Here is a 19,715-nt window from a genome sequence, read left to right as displayed (position 1 = left end):
TTAAGTAAAATAGCATCTGTAATAATAATAATGATAAAAAAACTCTCTGCAAACAAAAGTATAGGGCTGGATGGCTTCAATAAGGAATTCTAGCAAGTATACATAGAACTTATAATGATCCTTCTCAAACTCTTCCAAAATACTGAAGAGGAGGAAATACTCCAAAAGTCATTCTATGAAGCTACCATCAGCCTGATACAAAAATCAGACAAAGATACACCTGAAAGTAGCACAACACTAGAAATAACTATACTTCAATTTACAAACATAGAAAAAAAATCAGCCCACCAAAACTGAATCAAGAAGAACTACATAATTTGAACAGACCTATCCCTAGAAGTAAAGTAGAATCGTTAATTTAAAAGCTTTCTACAACAAAAGTCCAGAACTTGATGGCTTCACAGGCAAATTCTACCAATCATACAAAGAATTATACTGATCCTTTTCAAAATCTTCCAAAAGACTGAAGGGGAGGAAACACTCCCAAAGACATTCCATGAAGCCACAATCATCCTGATACCAAAACTAAACACACCATCAAAAAAAAAAAAAAAAAAAAAGAAAAGAAAAGAAAATTACAGGTCAGTATGTTTGATGAATATAGATGCAAAAAATATCAACAACATATTAGCAAACTGCATCAAACAACACATAAAAAAGACCATACACCATGCCCAAGTGGAATCTATCCCAAGTTCACAAGAATGGTTCAACATATGCAAATGAATGTGATAAACCATATAAAGAAAAGAATAGACAAAACCACATGATCTCAACAGATGCAGAAAAGCATCTGACAAACTTTCATTATAAGCAGATGACATGATACCATATATCAACAACCATTCATGATAAAAATTCTTACCCAAGTGGGTAAGACAGAACATATCTCAACATAATAAAAGCTATGTATGACAAATCCACAGATAAGGTAATAGTCAATGGTGAAAAGCTGAAAACTTTCCTAATAAAATTTTGGAACAAGACAAGCGTGCCCACTCTCACCACTTCCGTTCAACAGAGTATCAGAAGTCCTAGCTGCAGGAATCAGACAAAAAAAAGCAATAAAAGGTATCCAAAATGGAAGGGAAGAGGTAAAATTTTCATTATAAGCAGATGACATGATACCATATACAAAAAAACTCAAAAGATTCCAAGAGATGATTCTATGCATGGACATCACCAGATGGTCAATATTCTTTGCAGCCAAAAATGGGAGATGCTCCATACAGTCAGTACAAACAAGACTGGGAGCTGACTGTAGCTCAGATCATGAGCTCCTTATTGCAAAATTCAGGCTTAAACTGAAGAAAGTAGGGAAAACCTCTAGGCCAGGTATGACCTAAATCAAATACCTTATGATTATACAGTGGAGGTAAATAGTTTCAAGGGATTACATCTGGTAGACAGGGTGCCAAAAGATTACAGATGGAAGTTCATAACATTTTACAGGAAGAGGTGACCAAAACCATCCCAAAGAAAAAGAAATGCAAGAAGGCAAAATGGTTTTGAGTAGGCTTTACAAATAGCTGAGAAAAGAAGCTAAAGGCAAGGGAGAAAGGGAAAGATATACCCAACTGAATGTGGAGTTTCAGAGAAGAGCAAGGAGAGACAAGACGGCCTTAAGTGAATAATGAAAAGAAAGAGGAAAACAACAGAATGGGAAAGACTAGAGATCTCTTCAAGAAAACTGGGCATATTAAGGGAACATTTCATGCAAAGATGGGCATGATAAAGGACAGAAACGGTAAGGACATAAGAGAAGCAGAAAAGATTAAGAAAAGATAGCAAGAATACACAGAAGAATTATACAAAAAAGTCTCAATGACCTGGATAACCATGACAGTGTGGTCACTCACTTAGGGCAAGACATCCTGGAGTGTGAAGTCAAGTGGGCCTTAGGAAGCATTACTATGAACAAAGCTAGTGGAGGTGATGGAATTCCAGCTGAACTATTTAAAAATCCTAAAAGATGATGATGTTAAATACTGCACTCTGTATGTCAGCAAAATTGGAAAACTCAGCAGTGGTCACAGGACTTGATAAGGTCAGTTTTCATTCCAATCCCAAAGAGGGGCAATGACAGAAGACTGTTCAAAGTACTATAGAATTGTGCAAGCTTATGCTGCATGTTAGGCTTTAGCAGTTATGTGAACCAAGAATTTCCAGATGTACAAGCTGGTTTCAGAAAAGGTAAAGGAACCAGAGATCTCGTGCCAACATTCGTTGGATTACAGAAAAAGCAAGAGAATTCCACAAAGACATATACTTCTGTTTCACTGACTACACTAAAGCCTTTGAGTGTGTGGATCCAACAAACTGTGGAAAACTCTTAAAGAGATAGAAACATCAGACCACTTTACTTGTCTCCTGAGAAACCTGTATGCAGGTCAAGAAGCAATAGTTAGAACTGGACATGGAATAATGGACTGGTTCCAAATTGGGAAAGGGGTATGACAAGACTGTATACTGTCACCCTGCTTATTTAACTTCTATGCTGAGTATATCATGTGAAATGCTGGACTAAATGAATTACAAGCTGGAATCCAGACTGCTGGGAGAAATAGCAACAACCTCAGATATGTAGATGATACCACTCTAATGGCAGAAAGTGAAGAGGAACTAAAGACCCTCTTGATGAGGGTGAAAGAAGAGAGTGAAAAAGCTGGCTTAAAACTCAACATTCAGAAACTAAGATCATGGCATCTGGCCCCATCATTTCATGGCGAATAGAAACTAAAAGAGTGAAATGGTGACAGATTTTCTTTTCTTGGGCTCCAAAATCACTGCAAATAAGCACTACAGCTGTGAAATTCAAAGATGCTTGCTCCTTGGAAGGAAAGTTATGACAAACCTAGAAAGCATATTAAAAAGCAGAGACATCTTTTTGCCAACAAAGGTCTGTATAGGGAAGTCGCTCAGTCGTGTCCAACTCTTAGCGACCCCATGGACTGCAGCCTATCAGGCTCCGCCATCCATGGGATTTTCCAGGCAAGAGTACTGGAGTGGGGTGCCATTGCCATCTCCAAAAGGTCTGTATAGTCAAAGCTATTATTTTCAGTAATCATATATGGATTTGAGAGTTGGATCATAAAGAAGGCTGAACACTGAAGAACTGATGCTTATGAATTATGGTGCTGGATAAGACTCTTGCAAATCCCTTGGACAGCAAGGAGATCAAACCAATCAATCCTAAGGGAAAGAAACTCTGAATATTAACTGGAAGGACTGTTGCTAAAGCTAAACCTCTAATACTTTAGCCTCCTGATGCAAAGAGGCCACTCATGGAAAAGATTTTGATGCTGGCAAAGAATGAAGGCAAAATGAGGTAGGGGCGGCAGAGGATGAGATGATTGGATAGCATCACAAACTCAATGGACATGAATTTGGGCAAATTCCAGGAGGTACTGAAGGAAGGACAGGGGAGCCTGGCATGCAGCACTCCATGGGGCTGCAAAGAGTCAGACATGACTTAGTGACTGAACAACAACAAAAAACTCCACACAAAAACTACTAAAACTGATAAACGAATTAAGCAAGGTAGCATGATATAAGATTAACATATAGAAATCTGTTGCATTTCTTTATACTAATAATGAAAGGTGTCAGAAACAGAAAGTAAAAAAGCAATCCTTTTTAAAATTGCATCAAAAAATACTTAGGAATAAACCTCATCAAAGAGGTGAAATACTTAGATGCTCAGAAGTACAAAACATTAACAAAGGAAACTGAAGATGATGCAAACAAATGGAAAGGTATCTCATGCTTTTGGACTGGAAGAGTTAATATTGCTAAAATGACCACAGTACCCAAAGCAATCTACAGATTTAATGTGATCTGTATTAAATTACTCATGACGTTTTTCACAGGACCAGAAAAATCCTAAAATGTGTATGAAACCATAAAAGACCCAGAATTGCCAAAGCAATCCTGAGGAAAAGGAACAAAAGCAGGAAGCTCAACCCTCCCAGACTTCAGATAATATTTTAAAGCTACAGTAATCAAAACAGCATGGTATTGGCACAAAAACAGACATCTAGATCAATGGAACAGAAAAGAAAGCCCAAGGAATTCCCTGGTGGTCCAGTGGTTAGGACTCGGCATTTCCATTGCTGATGGCACAGGTTCAGATCGGGGAATTAATATCCTGCAAACCACATGGCAAAACAAAACCAAACAAAATACAGAGAGAGCTTAGAATAAACCCACCACCCATGGTCAATTTATCTTTGACAAATGAGGCAAGAATATACACAGAGAAGAGTCTCTTCAGGAAGTGGTACTTGGAAAGCTGGAGAGCCATATGTAAATCAATGAAATCAGAACACTCCCTCACACCGTACACACACACAAAAACTCAGAATAGCTTAAAGACTTAAAATGTAGGACATGACACCATAAAACACCTAGAAGAGAAGACAGGCAAAATATTATCTGACATAAACTGTAGCAATGTTTTCTTAGGTCAGCCTCCTAAGGCAACAGAAATAAAAGCAAAAACTAACAAATGGGACCTATTCAAACTTTTAAGTTTTTACACAGCAAAGAAAACCATAAACAAAATAAAAGGACAGCCTACATATTGGGAGAAAATATCTTCAAATGATGTGACCAACAAGGGATTAATCTCCAAAATATACAAACAGCTTACATATCTTAATTAAAAAAACCCAAAACCCAACCAAAAAACGTGCAGAAGACCCAAATAGACATTTCTCCAAAAAAGACATAGAGACGGCCAATACGCACATGAAAAGATGCTCAATGTAACTAGAGAAATGCAAATTAAAACTTCAATAAGGTATCACCCTCATATGGGTCAGAATAGCCAACATCAAATAATAAATACTGGAGAGGATATGGAGAAAAGGGAACCCTCCTACACTTTTCATGGGAATGTAAATTGGTAAAGCCACTATGGAAAACAGTATGGAGGCTCCTTAAAAAACTAAAAATAAAGTTGCCATATGATTCAGCAATCCTGCTTCTGGGTATATAAACCAGTCAAAACTATGATTCAAAAAGATGTATGCACCCAATGATCAAAGCAGCACTATATACAACAGGTAAGACATGAAGCAACCTAAGCATCCATCAACAGAGGAATGGATAAAGATGTGGTACATATATACAATGGATTACTACCCAGCCATAAAAAAAGGATAAAATACTGCCATTTGCAGCAACATGGATAGACCTAGAGATTATCATACTAAGTGAAGTTAAGTCAAACACAGAAAAACAGATATCATATAGTATCATTTGGATGTGAAATCTAAAATATGATACAAATGCTCTTATTTAAAAAACAGACTCAGACACAGAAAACAAACTGATGGTTACAAAGGAGAAAAGGGGTAGGAGAAGGATAAATTAGAAGTTCTGGATTAGGAGACACTAATTACTATAGATAAATAAGGTTCTACTGTATAGCGCAGGGAACTATATTCAATACCCTGTAATAAACTATAATGGAAAAGAACATGAAAAATATATACATATATATGTACACCTGAATTACATGCTTTACACGAGAAATGAACACAATACTGTAAATTAACTTAAAAAAAACCACAAAACTGCACCAAACTTTATATCCTTAAGCAGAATTATGCTACTGAAATACCAGGTAATTGATCTGTCTTCCTATTCCAAGATCAATTTCCTTTCCAACCAAAATTTAACTTCAGATTTAGTGATTTTGATCCTGGGTGTTCATTGGAAGGACTGATGTTGAAGCTGAAACTCCAATACTTTGGCCACCTGATACGAAGAGCTGACTCATTTGAAAAGACCCTGATGCTGGGAAAGATTGAGGGTAGGAAGAGAAGGGGATGACAGAAGATAAGATGGTTGGATGGCATCACTGACTCAATAGACATGGGTTTAGGTAGACTCTGGCAGTTGGTGATGGACAGGGAGGCCTGGCGTGCTGCAGTTCATGGGGTCGCAAAGAGTTGGACATGACTGAGCGACTGAACTGAACTTAGTGATCTTGACTATCTGCTCTTTATTATATATTAAGTTTTTGTTTATTCTATTCTTTCTGTCTGAGAGACTGTCCTCACCTGGGAAGTCACTGAATCTTATATGATTTTATTTTTGAAGAAAAATGAGATCATACACAAACTGAAAGGAAATTGGAATGCTGTATTCCAGTTAAGGAATTTGACTGGGAGAGATCCACTTTAATTAATCTCTTTTGTTTATCAATATTTTCTGTAATGACTACACATATTTTTTAAAACAGCTTGAATGAGATATACAAAACTTACATATAAATCTAACCAATTCTAAATACAGCAATGACCTCAATAAATTAATAGAGCTGAGCAACCAACACCACAATCCAGTTTTAGAAGGTTTCCATTACCCAAAAAATTTCTTCCTAGATGTCTGCAGTTAATTCCTGTTGCCACTTGTAACCCAGAGAACCACTGACTGGATTTCTGCCTCTACAAATGTGCCTTTTTAGAGATTTCTCATAAATGGAGTCAATATGTGTCTCGTGCATTTGGCTTCCTTTGAGTGAGTGAGTGAGTGAGTGAAGTCGCTCAGTCGTGTCCGACTCGTTGTGACCCCGTGGACTGTAGCCTACCAGGCTTCTCCATCCATGGGATTCTCCAGGCAAGAACACTGGAGTGGGTTACCATTTCTTTCTCCAGGGGATCTTCCTGACCCAGGGATCGAACCTGGGTCTCTTGCACTGGAGGCAGATGCTTTAACCTCTGAGCCACCTGGCTTCCTTTACTTAGCATGTCTTTGAGGTTCATGAATAATAAAGCAGAGATCAGCATTCATTCCTTTTTATTGCTAAAGAGTATTCTGGTATATGGATATACCACTTTTTGTAGTTTATCCATTATCAGTTGATGGACACTTGGATTATTTCCAGTTTGGGGCTATTATGACTAAGGCTGCTATGAAGATTTGCTTCATGTCTTTGTGTGGAGATATGCTTTAATTTCTTTTGGATAGATTCTTGTGAATGCTTTTCTTTTATAATAATTATAATTTAAGTAAATCATTAAAAAAAAATCCAGATTTTTTTCTGACTCCAATTCTTTTCTTCCCTATTTATTTTAAGCCAATTATACCAGTTCTCTAGTTTAGGTTTAGTCTTTATTTTTGTTCTTATGCACTAGCCAGAGACTCATGCAGTGCACAAACAAAACCCTGTGCTTACCAGGATCCCAGGAAAGAAAGGAGCAGTAACCACCACATGACACTGAGCCAGACCTGAATCAGTGTTTGAGGATCTACTGGAGAGGCATGGGTCAGCAGTGACCTGCCATGGGGACAGGGACAGTTGCCAGCAGTCCTAGGAGGTGCGGCTTGTTGGCATAAATCCTCTTGGAGGAGGTTGTCATTAGGCCTAACAGAGACTATACCCCTTCCACAGAGACTACAAGACTCCAGGACTGGACCACCTCAGGCCAAACTACAGGGAGGGAGCACAGACTCACACATTAGCAGATAATTGGATTAAACATTTACTGAGCGTGGCCCTGCCCACCAAAGTGAAACTGAGTTTTCCCCACAGCCAGTCTCTCCCAGCAGGAAGCTTGCACTAGCCTCTTATTCTCACCCATCAGTGGGCAGAGAGAATGAAAACCACAATTACAGAAAGCTAACCATATGATCACATGGATCACAGGCTTGTGTAACTCAATAAAACTGTGAGTAATGCCATGTAGGGCCACCCAAAATGGATGGGTCATGGTGGAGAGTCCTGACAAAACGCAGTCCATTGGAGGAGGGAATGGCAAACTACTTCAGCATTTTTGCCTTGAGACCCCATGAACGGCATGAAAAGGCAAACAGATATGACACTGAAAGATGAACTACCCAGCTCAATATGCTACTGGAGAAGAGCGGGGAAATGCTCTGGAAAGAATGAAGAGGCTGAGTCAACGTGGAAATGACGCCCAGTTGTGGTTGTATCTGGTGGTGAAAGTAAAGTCCGAAGCTGTAAGGAACAGTACTTATTGTGTAGGAACCTAGAATGTTAGGTCCATGAATCAGGGTGGTCAAATTGGAAGTGGTCAAACAGGAGATGGCAAGAGTGAACATCGACATTTTAGGAATCAGTGAACTAAAATGGATGGAAATGGGCGAATTTAATTCAGATTACCATTATATCTATTACCGCAGTCAAGAATCCTTAAAAGAAATGGAGTAGGCCTCATAGTCAACAAGAGTCTGAAATGCAGTACAAGGGTGCAATCTCAAATACAGCAGAATGATCTCCGTTTGTTTCCAAGGCAAACCATTCAACATAATAGTAATTCAAGTCTATGCCCCAACAACTAATGCTGAAGAAGATGAAGAATGGTTCTGTGAAGACCTATAAGACCTTCTAGAACTAACATCAAAAACAGATGTCCTTTTCATAACAGGGTATTAGAATCCAAAAGTAGGAAGTCAAGGGATAACCTGGAGTAACAGGCAAGTTTGGCCTTGGAGTACAAAATGAAGCACGGCAAAGGCTAACAGTTTTGCCAAAAGAACGCACTGGTCATACATAGCAAACACCCTCTTCCAACAACACAAGAGATGACTCTAGACATGGATCATCAGATGTTCCATACTGAAATCAGGTTGATAATATTCTTTGCAGCTGAAGATGGAGAATCTGTATACTCTCAACAAAAGCAAGACCAGGAGCTGACCGTGACTCAGATCTTGAATTCCTTATTGCAAAATTCAGACTTAAATAGAAAAAAGTAGGGAAAACCACTAGGCTCTCAGGTATGACTTAAACCAAATCCTCTATGATTATACAGTAGAGATAACAGATTCAAGGGATTAGATCTGATAGAGTGCCTGAAACACTGTAGACAGAGGTTCATAACACTGTACAAGAGATGGTGACAAAACCATCCCCAAGAAGAAGAAATGCAAAAGGCAAAATGGTTGTTTAAGGAGGCCTTACAAATAGCTAAGAAAAGAAGAGAAGCAAAAGACAAAGGAGAAATGAAAGATATACCCATTTGAATGCAGAGTTCCAAAGAATAGCAAGGAGAGATAAGAAAGCCTTCCTCAGTGATCAAAGCAAAGAAATAGAGGAAAATAATAGAATGGGAAAGATTAGCGATCTCCTCAAGAAAATCAGAGATACCAAGGGAACATTTCATGCAAAGATGGGCTCAATAAAGGACAGAAATGATATGGACCTAACAGAAGCAGAAGATAGTAAGAAGAAGTGGCAAGAATACACAGAAGATACAAAAAAGATCTTCATGACCCAGATAACTACGATCATGTGATCACTCACCTAGAGCCAGACATCCTGGAATGTGAAGTCAAGCTGTCCTTAGGAAGCATCACTATGAGCAAAGCTAGTGGAGGTGATGGAATTCCAGTTGAGCTATTTCAAATCCTAAAAGATGATGCTGTGAAAGTGCTGCATTCAATATGCCAGCATATTTGGAAAAATCAGCAGTGGCCACAGGACTCGAAAAAGTCAGTTTTCATTCCAATCCCAAAGAAAGGTAATGCCAAAGAATGTTCAAACTACTGCACAATTGCACTCTTTCACATGCTAACAAGGTAATGCTCAAAATCCTTCAAGTGAGGCTTCAACAGTATGTGAACCAAGAACTTCCAGATGTTCAAGCTGGATTTAGAAAAGGCAGAGGAACCAGAGGTCAAATTGCAAACCACCACTCAACCATAGACAAGTGAAGGGAATCCAGAAAAACATCAACATCTGCTTCACTGATGACGCTAAAATCTTGACTATGTGGATCACAACAAAATGGAAAATTCTTAAAGAGATGGGAATATCAGACCATTTTACCTGACTCCTGAGAAGCCTGTATGTAGGTCAAGAAGTAACAGAACTGAACATGGAAAAATGGACTGGTTCAAAATTGGGAAAGGAGCACATCAAGGCTGTAAACTGTCCCCTGCTTATTTAAATTATAATGCGGAGTACATCATGCAAAATGCTGGGCTAGATGAAGCACAAGCTAGAATCAACATTGCTGGGAGAAATATCAATAACTTCAGATACGCAGATGACACTACTCTAAAGACAGACAACAAAGAGGAACTAAAGTTTCTTGATGAGGGTGAAAGAGGAGAGTGAGAAAGCTGGCTTATAACTCAACATTCAAAATATTAAGATCATGGTATCTGGTCCCATCACATCATGGGGAAAAAATGGAAACAATGGCAGATATTATATTTTGCTCCAAAATCACTGTGGACAGTGACTGCAGCCATGAAATTAAAAGACGCTTACTTCTTGGAAGAAAAGCTATGACAAATCTAAATAGTATATTATAAAGCAGAGATACCACTTTCCCAAAAAAGGTCCATCTAGTCAAATCTATGGTTTTTCCAGTAGTCATGTACGGATATGAAAGTCTGACCATCAAGAAGACTGAGTGCTGAAGAATTGATGCTTTCTAATTGTGCTAGAGAAGACTCTTCAGAGTCCCTTGGACAACAAGGAGATCAAACTAGTCAATCCTAAAAGAATTCTACCCTAAATATTCATTGGAAGGACTGATGCTGAAGCTCCAACACTTTGCCCACTTGATACAAACAGCTGACTCATTGGAAAAGACCCTGATGGTGGGAAAGATTGAGGACAGGAGAAGAAGGATGAGATGGTTGGATGGCATCACAAATTCAATGGACATGGGTTTGAGCAAACTCCAGGAGATATGAAGGACAGGGAAGCCTAGCGTGCTGCAGACCATGGGGTCACAAAGAGTGGGACATGACTGAGCAACTGAACAACAAAAATATGACTAACAGACTTTTAAGTTATTCAAACTACTTGACCTTCTCTTGTTGACTATTTAAAACATTATAATTTTTCCATATAACAGACCTAGGAGAGCAGAAAATATTAATTCAAAATATGACTTAATATTTAAAACCTCTGTATGGGGATTTTTGATTCAATTATTATTTTTACCAAATTTCTATATAGGCCAATTTGGTTTTATTATTTTACTTAAAATATTCAGCTAAATTATCTACAGTTCCTGAAACCAATTAGCCCCTTCATGGATCACTGTCTTGTGGTGGTGAAGGGACGTGTCAGACTCAGTGAAGCTATGAGCCATGCCATGTAGGGCCACAAACACAGACGGGTGAGGTGGAGAGTTCTAACAAAACATGGTCCACTGGAGGAAGGAATGGCAAACTATTCCAGGATTCTTGCCATGAGAACCCAATGAACTATATAAAAAGGCAAAAAGATACGACACCGAAAGACGAGGCCCACAGGCTGGATGGTGTCCAATATGCTACCGGAAAAGAGCAGAGGACAACTACTAATAATAGCTCCAGAAACAATGACGTGGCTGGTCCAAAGTGGCAGTGACGCCTGGCTGTGTATGTGTCTGGTGATGAAAGTAAAATCCAATACTATTAAGAAAAGAATTACATAGGAACCTGGAACGTTAGGTCCACAAATCAAGGTATATTGGATGTGGTCAGCAGGAAATGGCAAGAAAAAATACTGACATCTTAGGAATCAGTGAACTAAAGTGGATGGGAATGAGTGAATTTAATTAAGATGACCATATATCTACTACTTCATGGGGTTGCAAAGAGTCGGACACGACTGAGCGACTGATCTGATCTGATCTGATACCTACTACTGTGGGCAAGAATCCCATAGAAGACGAAGCAGTCCTCATAATCAACAGAACAGTCTAAAATGCAATACACTTGGGTGCAACCTTAAAAATGACAGAATGATGCGGTTCATTTCCAAGACAAGCCATTCAACATCAGAGTAACCAAAGTCTATGCCCCAACGGATGTGGAAGAAGCTCAAGTCGATCAGTTATACAAAGACCTACAAGACCTCCTAGAATTAACACCAAAAGAATATGTCCTATTTAACAGAGGGGACTGGAATGCAAAAGTAGGAAGTCAGGATACCTGGAGTAACAGGCAAGTTTGGCCTTGGTGTACAAAATGAAGCAGGGCAAAGGCTAACAGAATTCTGCCAAGGGAAAACACTGGTCAAAGCAAACACCCTTTTTCAACAAAACAAGAGACGACTTTACACATGGACATCACTAGATGGTCAATACCAAAATCAGACTGATTACATTCTTTGTAGCCGAAGATGGACAAACTATATACAGTCAGAGAAAACAAGACCTGGAGTTGACTGTGCCTCAGGTCATCAGCTCCTTATAGCAAAATTCATGCTTAAACTAAAGAAAGTAGGGAAAACCACAAGGCCAATCAGGTACGACCTAAATCAAATCCCTTATGATTATACAGTGGAGGTGACGAACAGATTCAAGGGATTAGATCTAGTAAATAAAGAACTGAATAACTATGGACAGAGGTTCATAATATTGTGCAGAAGGCAGTGAGCAAAACCATCCCAAAGAAAAATAAATGAAAAAAAGGCAAAGTGTCTGAGTAGGCTTTACAAAGTGGTTGTCTGAGGAAAGAAGAGAATTGAAAGCAAGGGAGAAAGGGAAAGGTATACTCAACTGAATGCAGAGTTTGAGAGAAATGCAAGGTCAGAGGAGAAGGCCTTCTTCAATGAACAGTGCAAAGAAACAGAGGAAAACAAAAGAATGGAAAGGCTAGAGAACTCTTCTAGAAAACTGGATATATCAAAAGAACATTTCATCCAAAGGACACATTTCATAAAGGACACAAACTGTATGGACCTAACAGAAGCAGAAGTGATATAGAAGAGATGGCAAGAATACATACACAGAAGAACTGTACGAAGAAGATCTTAATGACCCAGATAACCACGCTGGTGTCATCACGCATCCAGAGCCAGACATTCTGGAAGTGTGCAGTCAACCAGGCCTTAGGAAGCACTGCTGTCAGTAAAGCCAGTGGAGATGATGGAATCCCAGCAGAGCTATTTAAAATCCTAAACGACGATGGTATTAAAGTGCTGCACTCAGTATGTCAGCAAATTTGGACTATCCAGCAGTGGCCCCAGGACTAGAAAACTTCAATCTTCATCCCAAATCCCAAGGGTAATACTAAAGATGTCTGAACTACTGGACAATTATATTCATCTCCCATGCTAGTAAGGTTATACTCAAAATCCTTCAAGCTAGCCTTCAGTGGTTTGTGAACTTTAAGAACTTATAGATATTCAAACTGGGTTTAGAAAAGGCAGAAGAACCAGAGATCAAACTGCCAACATTTGCTGGATCACAGAGAAAGCAAGGGAATTCCAGAAAAATATCTACCTCTGTTTGATTGACTACATTAAAGTCTTTGGTGGATCATAACAAACTGTGGAAAATGCTTAAAGAGATGGGAATACCAGACCATATTATCTGTTTCCTGAGAAACCTGTAGGCGGGTTAAGAAGCAATAGTTAGAACCTTGTATGGAACAACTGACTAGTTCAAAATTGAGAAAGGCATATGACAAGGCTGTTTATTATAACCCTGTTTCTTTCACTTTTATGCAGAGAACATCATGCAAAACACTGGGCTGGATGAGTTACAAGCTGGAATCAAGACTGCTGGGAAAAATATCAACAACCTCAGATATGCAGATGATACCACTTTAATGGCAGAAAGCGAAGAGGAAGCAAAAAGCCACTTGATGAGGGTGAAAGAAGACAGCAAAAAAGCCAGCTTAAAATTCAATATTAAAAAAACTAAGATCATGGCATCTGGTTCCATCCCTTCATGGCAAACAGAAAGGGAAAAGGTGGAAGTAGTTCCAGATTTCCTCTTACTAGGCTCTAAAATCACTGCAGATGTTGACTGCAGCCATGCAATTAAGAAACGAATGGTTCTTGGCAGGAAAGTTATGACAAACCTAGACAGTGTATTAAAAAGCAAAGACACCCCTTTGCTGACAAAGGTCTACTAGTCAAGGCTATTGTCTTTCCAGTAGTCATGTATGGATGTGAGAGCTGGACCATAAAGAAGGCTGAGTGCCAAATAATTGATGCTTTTGAACTGTGGTGCTGGAGAAGACTCTTGAGAGTCTCTTGGACTGCAAGGAGATCAAACTAGTCAACTCTAAAAGAAATCAACCCTGAATACTCATTGGAAGGACTGATGTGGAAGCTGAAGCTTCAATACTCTGGCTAACCTGATGTGAACTGCTGACTCATTGGAAAAGATCCTGATGCTGGGAAAGACTGAAGGCAGAAGAAGAGGGTGACAGAGGATGAGATAGTTGGATGGCTTCACCAATTCGATGAACATGAACCTGGGAAAACTCCAAGAAATGGTGAAGGGCAGGGAGGCCTGGTGTGCTTCAGTCCATGGGTTGCAGATTTGGATACGACTTGGCAACTGTACAACAACAACAAACCAATTAGGTCCAATTACATGCTCTGTGAATTTTGCTCTCCTCTGTTTATCTTATTACAAGCTTCTCATGTTTTTTATTTTCTGTTCCTTTCTACCTGAACGTATTCCTACAAACATGCAAAGGGCTCCTTGAAGAACTCTATCTTAAAACTACTGGGTGCATAAATTATTGTGGATGTTCAATAAAAGTTTAATTGGACTGCACAAAATTTCTAGCTTTTTTAGTACAATGAAACTTAGCTGCTGGATTTTTATTTCAACTTGGAATTGCAACGTAGTTTACCTACATATCTCATTCTTCTAACTAATTACTTCAGTGTGAACTCATGGTTTTTGATACACAAAAATAAAAATGCAAAAAAGAAAATATACATATAGGGGTGTACATGTATGTTGTCGTTGTGCCACTCAGTTGTGTCCAACTCTTTGTGATCCCATGGACGCCAGGCCTCCCTGTCCTCCTATGTGTATCCTTTAGCTTGTCTGCTGAGGGCTTGGGAGCAGGAACAACCCAAACAGCAATAAACAATCTAGTGTCCAGATCTTGGTTTCTATATACTCTACTAAAATGGCTGATTCTAAGGTTGAACAGGCAAAGGATGAACTGAGCCTGGAACTCCTTTGTGTATCAGAAAGAAAAGAAGTATTGGAAAGATTGAGAAATGTCAAAAGAACAAAGAAGCCAGGCTGAAGGGCATTCCACTAGCCTAAATCAGAGGCAACCTGAAAATCTAAATAATGATAACAATGGATTATAATCCAAAGAATGATACAGAAAACCGTAAGTCTGTAGTGATTTAATAAATGAATAAATTGAAAATTTGATGAAAAACAGGGTAACTCACAAGATCTCAAATTGCCCTCCCCACAAATAATTACAAAGGGAAACAAAAAACCTTAATGAGAAATCTACATACATTCTTATTAAGAAGTTACAATGCACCTCATCAGTAATTCCTGGAGAAGGAAATGGCAACCAACTCCAGTATTCTTCCTGGAGAATCCCATGAACTGAGAAGCCTGGCAGGCTACACACCATGGGGTTGCAAAGAGTCGAACACGACTGAGCACAACACAGCAGCATCAGTAATCGGAAAAATCTAAATTGCATGCCACCTGATAGGGTTCAATGACAAAGACATATAATTACTTCTGTGATATTCCTGCCAATGATGAATAACCTGAATTATCAGTAGAATCATGTAGCAGAAAGAAAAGAATGAATATTCTCATGAAAGTAAGGTAGGTATTCGAGATTGAAAGTGACCAAGCAGACTTGACAAGTAAATGCAATATGTGATTCTGAACTGGATCCTTTTTCTATATAGAATACTATTAGGATTCAACTGGTAAATCACAAATGGGATCCAAAGATTGGATGGTAGTAATGGATCAAGGTCAATTTTCTGATTTTGAGGTTTGTATTGTAGTTTTAGAGGACACTGCCCTTGCTTATAGGAAAGAGACTAAAGTATTTTTGGTCATGGGACATAATGTCAGCTACCTTCTTTCAAATGGGACAGAATTTGAAAAAAAGGTTCTCTTTCAACTTTTCTATTAATATAAGCGTGAGATTAAAAAAAGAGAGAGAAAGAATACTATTGCATTAGATTGCGAGCTCTCTCTTCTAACCTTCTATTGTTTTGTTCTACTAGGGCCCTGCATGTATCAGGTATTCAATCAGCGTGCCTGATTTACTGAATGACAAAAGGAAATCACTGTGGCTGCCATGCAAAAGAGCATCCTGAAACACAGTAAGAATAGAAGAGGAGGGACTTGTTAGAAAGCTACTAAAACAGTCCAGTAAAAAATGGCCTGAATTGGTGAGAACGGTGATGTCAGAGAAGTAAATATTACATAAATATTTAGGCTATGACTTCAAAAGATGTTGTGTTATGGAAACGGAGGTAAGAGAAAGGTGGCATAAAGGACGACTCCCAGGTTTCTGGCAAAACCAACCTGATGATTGCGTTTACTGATAATGGAAATACAAGTGGAAGAATTCAGAAGAGACGAGGAGTGGGACAGCTCAGGACAGTGAGTTAAATATGTTGAATTTGAGGCACTTGTAAAACACTTCAATAGAGATACTGTACAAGTTGTATGTGTCTGGAACTTAAAAGTAAAAGCACCTATGCAGGAAGTGCAGGACTGAGAAGAGAAGATGGCCTCAAAGAAAACTTTCAAGGCTAGTGAATGGAGGAAGAGCCAGAAAAGCTGACTTATAAGGCACAGCCAAAAGAGGTTAAGAAGAAACCAGGAAAGTGTGGTGTTAAAAAAAAAAAAGAGAGAGAGAAGAGAAGAGAACATTTCAAGAAGAAGACATAATTGGAGTTAAATGGTGCTACAAAGTCAAGTAAAACTTTAACGAGACTGACATCATTGCTATGTACGTGGAAGAAGCCAGATGGGTAAGCTGAGAAGTGACAGAAGGTAAGAAAACTGAGACAATAACTGTAGACATCAATTTGAGATGGTTCCCTTTAAGGAAAGGAATAAACAAGATGGTAGAGGGAATGGAATCCAGGGTTAAGAGAGGTTTGATTGTTTTAAAATGGAGAAATCTGGACATTTATATGCTGGGGGACCAAAAAAACTACTGAGATAAATTTAATGACACAGGAGAAAAGAGAAAACTGAGAATGCAGGTTTTCTTAATTCCATGCTGGAGTTTGTCACAGAGGCCCCAAACATTCAGTTAAAGTGATTTTGAAAGTACAATGGTTATTCATTAGACTACTAGAATTTTATTTAGTAAAGAGTTCTAAAGTCATCCAGCACCATCTGAGACTCAAAGAAGTTAGGTGACTACATGGTTACTATATGATAGAGCTATGACCCAGGGGTTTCTAACTGCATGCTCTTTCCACGATCCCAGAGTGACTATATATGATCTGAGTATTCTGCAGAAGTGCATTTGGGGTCTTAAGGGTGGTGAAGTAGAAGAAAGAGATGTGGGTTGGAGATAATGTGGATACATTCTAGAGTCTGGAATCCCCATTCCTATTTCATGGAAGTTCCCCTTCTGTTTAATAAACTAGGGTCCTGAATAAGATTTAAGGGAAAAAAAAAAAAGGCAAACAATGATCAAAGAAATGTAAAAATACACATACTTTAAAACTTGCTTACCGGGTAATAGCACTGAACAGTCCACGGATGCGTGCTTTATGTCTAGATACAAAAGCTTCAGTAAATATTACTCCTCTGTTATCAAGATCAATGTGTCCATTAATAATTCTACCTAGTCGCTGAGTTAGTGCCTGAGGGTAAAGATGGATGAAAATTCTTATTAAAATGATAGAACAAAATTACAGATTTACATTTGTACAGGTTTACTAAAGTCATGCGGCATGCTGATGTTGTATTAATCATACGTTGAGTAATTTCAGCAAGCATGAATTAACAAGATATATAAAGTAAAATGAAGACTTAGGATCTAGGAAACTTCATAATCTTATGACAAGAATTGAATGAGTCTGATAACTGATATGTTAAAAAACTCGGCTACCTGCTAATAAGGCCATAGGCAGCTTGAAACACAGACAACCAAGACATTTACAAGGATCCTGGAGAGGATTCTATATGGAACCGCTAATACTAACAGAGAAATAAATATTATCCCAAGATTCTGCAACCTAGGGATACATAAAACCTGAAAAGTTATACTCTGTGATGCAAATATTAACAAATTGTGGCCATAAATCTATACTGACAGACAACCTGATTTCTTGGTAACCTGAGGAGAGCATTTCTCCACAGCTACACTATGACTGGGATCAGGTTTGTGAAATAAGCTTGGACATACTTCCCTTTCCAGGACAAGTTAAATCTATTCGAGTCAGCCTGGCTGATACTTCTATGGTACAGAAAAATGGTTTCCAAACAACTTTTAAGGATCCATTTTTTTGCTGCCCCATGAGGCATGTGGGATCTTAGTTCCGTGAGCCAGGATTAAACCCATGCCCTTAGCATTGGAATTGGAAGCTCAGAGTCTTATCCACTGGACTGTCAGGGAAGTCCCCCAAACAACTTCTTAGTGAGCTTTTACAATACTGCCTATGATACTGAGAAAAATTAAAACTGAAAAAAGAAACCATACATATTTCTAAAATGTATCAGTAGCACAATAAGAAACCACTTGATCTGTTCTGATATTTTAATGTAAAACTGACTAAAAATATCTTTTTTTTTGCCTTCTGTGATTTACATGTATTTGCTCATTTTATCTTCTGTAATTTACATACACTTGCTCAGGAGCTTAGTTCTCCTGAAATACTTTGTAAAACAGATCTATATGCTCAATGGTATTTTAGATGCAATGAGGAGAAATCACCCACTTAAAATGAGTGAGTAAATCTGTTTCATTATAAATTAATCTCATGCAATTATGGTTTGGTAATTTCTGTAAGATGGATTTTTTTAAAGTATACCTAAAATGATTTGGCTTTTCCCTTATTTGTTCCAGTAAATATATAAACAAAACCATCATTAATTGAGTACTTCCTCTAGGCCAGCCATTTCACCAGATATACCATGTATTTGACACCTCACTGACATCTATGAGAGACAATTATTCCCATTTTCAGATATGTAACTTGAAGCACAAATAGGCATAAATATAATTTTTCTGACCCTAAGTAACAAAGCAGTGTCATAGACAGAATTCAAATCATGGCCTGTTTAACTTCCACTGTTCCAAACAGACTTCTAAAACGTTAAACAACTTTAAGAAAACCAAAATAACAAGGAAATAGCCTCTATTTTCAGGCACCATTGTAATTTAACTTATAAAGATAATTTGATTTGAGTATTGACCACAAGTACCAAAAATTAAGTGACTATAAGCCATTCCTTGATTTCTCTCCCTATCATGCTCTCAGTTTAGAGGAGGAAAAAAGGTGACATCAAAAGAAGTTGGTACTATTGACATTTGGGGAAGAAAATTTTCTATTGGGAAGGAATGCTCTGTGCACTGCAGGATGTTCAGCAGCATCTGTGACCTTTACCACACAAGATGCCAGTAGCACCTCTTATAAATTATAATCTTCATCAGCTGTTTCTTAAATTATAACTAGCAATCAGAACTGAAGATTTCCTTGCTAAAGAAGCATTCAATAAAGATATACACTTCTGGTATACTTGCTACTGCATCCAAGCAGGCTGAGACCTTAAGTCTACCAAGTTTAGGGTATCTCTGGGTTCAGGAATGGAGAAGGCAATGGCACCCCACTCCAGTACTCTTGCCTGGAAAATCCCATGGATGGAGGAGCCTGGTGGGCTGTATAGTCCATGAGGTCGCTAAGATACAGACACAACTGAGGGACTTCACTTTCACTTTTCACTTTCATGCATTGGAGCAGGAAATGGCAACCCACTCCAGTGTTCTTGCCTGGAGTATCCCAGGGACGGGGGAGCCTGGTGGGC

General features: G+C 38.5%; 1 protein-coding gene across 2 annotated transcripts in view; it reads right to left on the bottom strand.

Moving 5' to 3' along the window:
• Positions 1-19,715, bottom strand: part of UFL1 (UFM1 specific ligase 1) — a 69,542-nt gene that overhangs the window by 30,344 nt on the left and 19,483 nt on the right. For both annotated transcript variants that reach the window (XM_006058050.4, XM_006058051.4), the window contains exon 6: positions 17,421-17,551. In XM_006058050.4, coding sequence (XP_006058112.1) covers positions 17,421-17,551 — 131 coding nt within the window. The remainder of the gene's footprint in view (positions 1-17,420; positions 17,552-19,715) is intronic.

Source organism: Bubalus bubalis, chromosome 10 (assembly GCF_019923935.1).
Source record: "Bubalus bubalis isolate 160015118507 breed Murrah chromosome 10, NDDB_SH_1, whole genome shotgun sequence".
NCBI classification, from domain to species: domain Eukaryota; kingdom Metazoa; phylum Chordata; class Mammalia; order Artiodactyla; family Bovidae; genus Bubalus; species Bubalus bubalis.
Note: the sequence above shows the minus strand (reverse complement) of the source record. Positions and strands in the feature narration are given on the sequence as shown.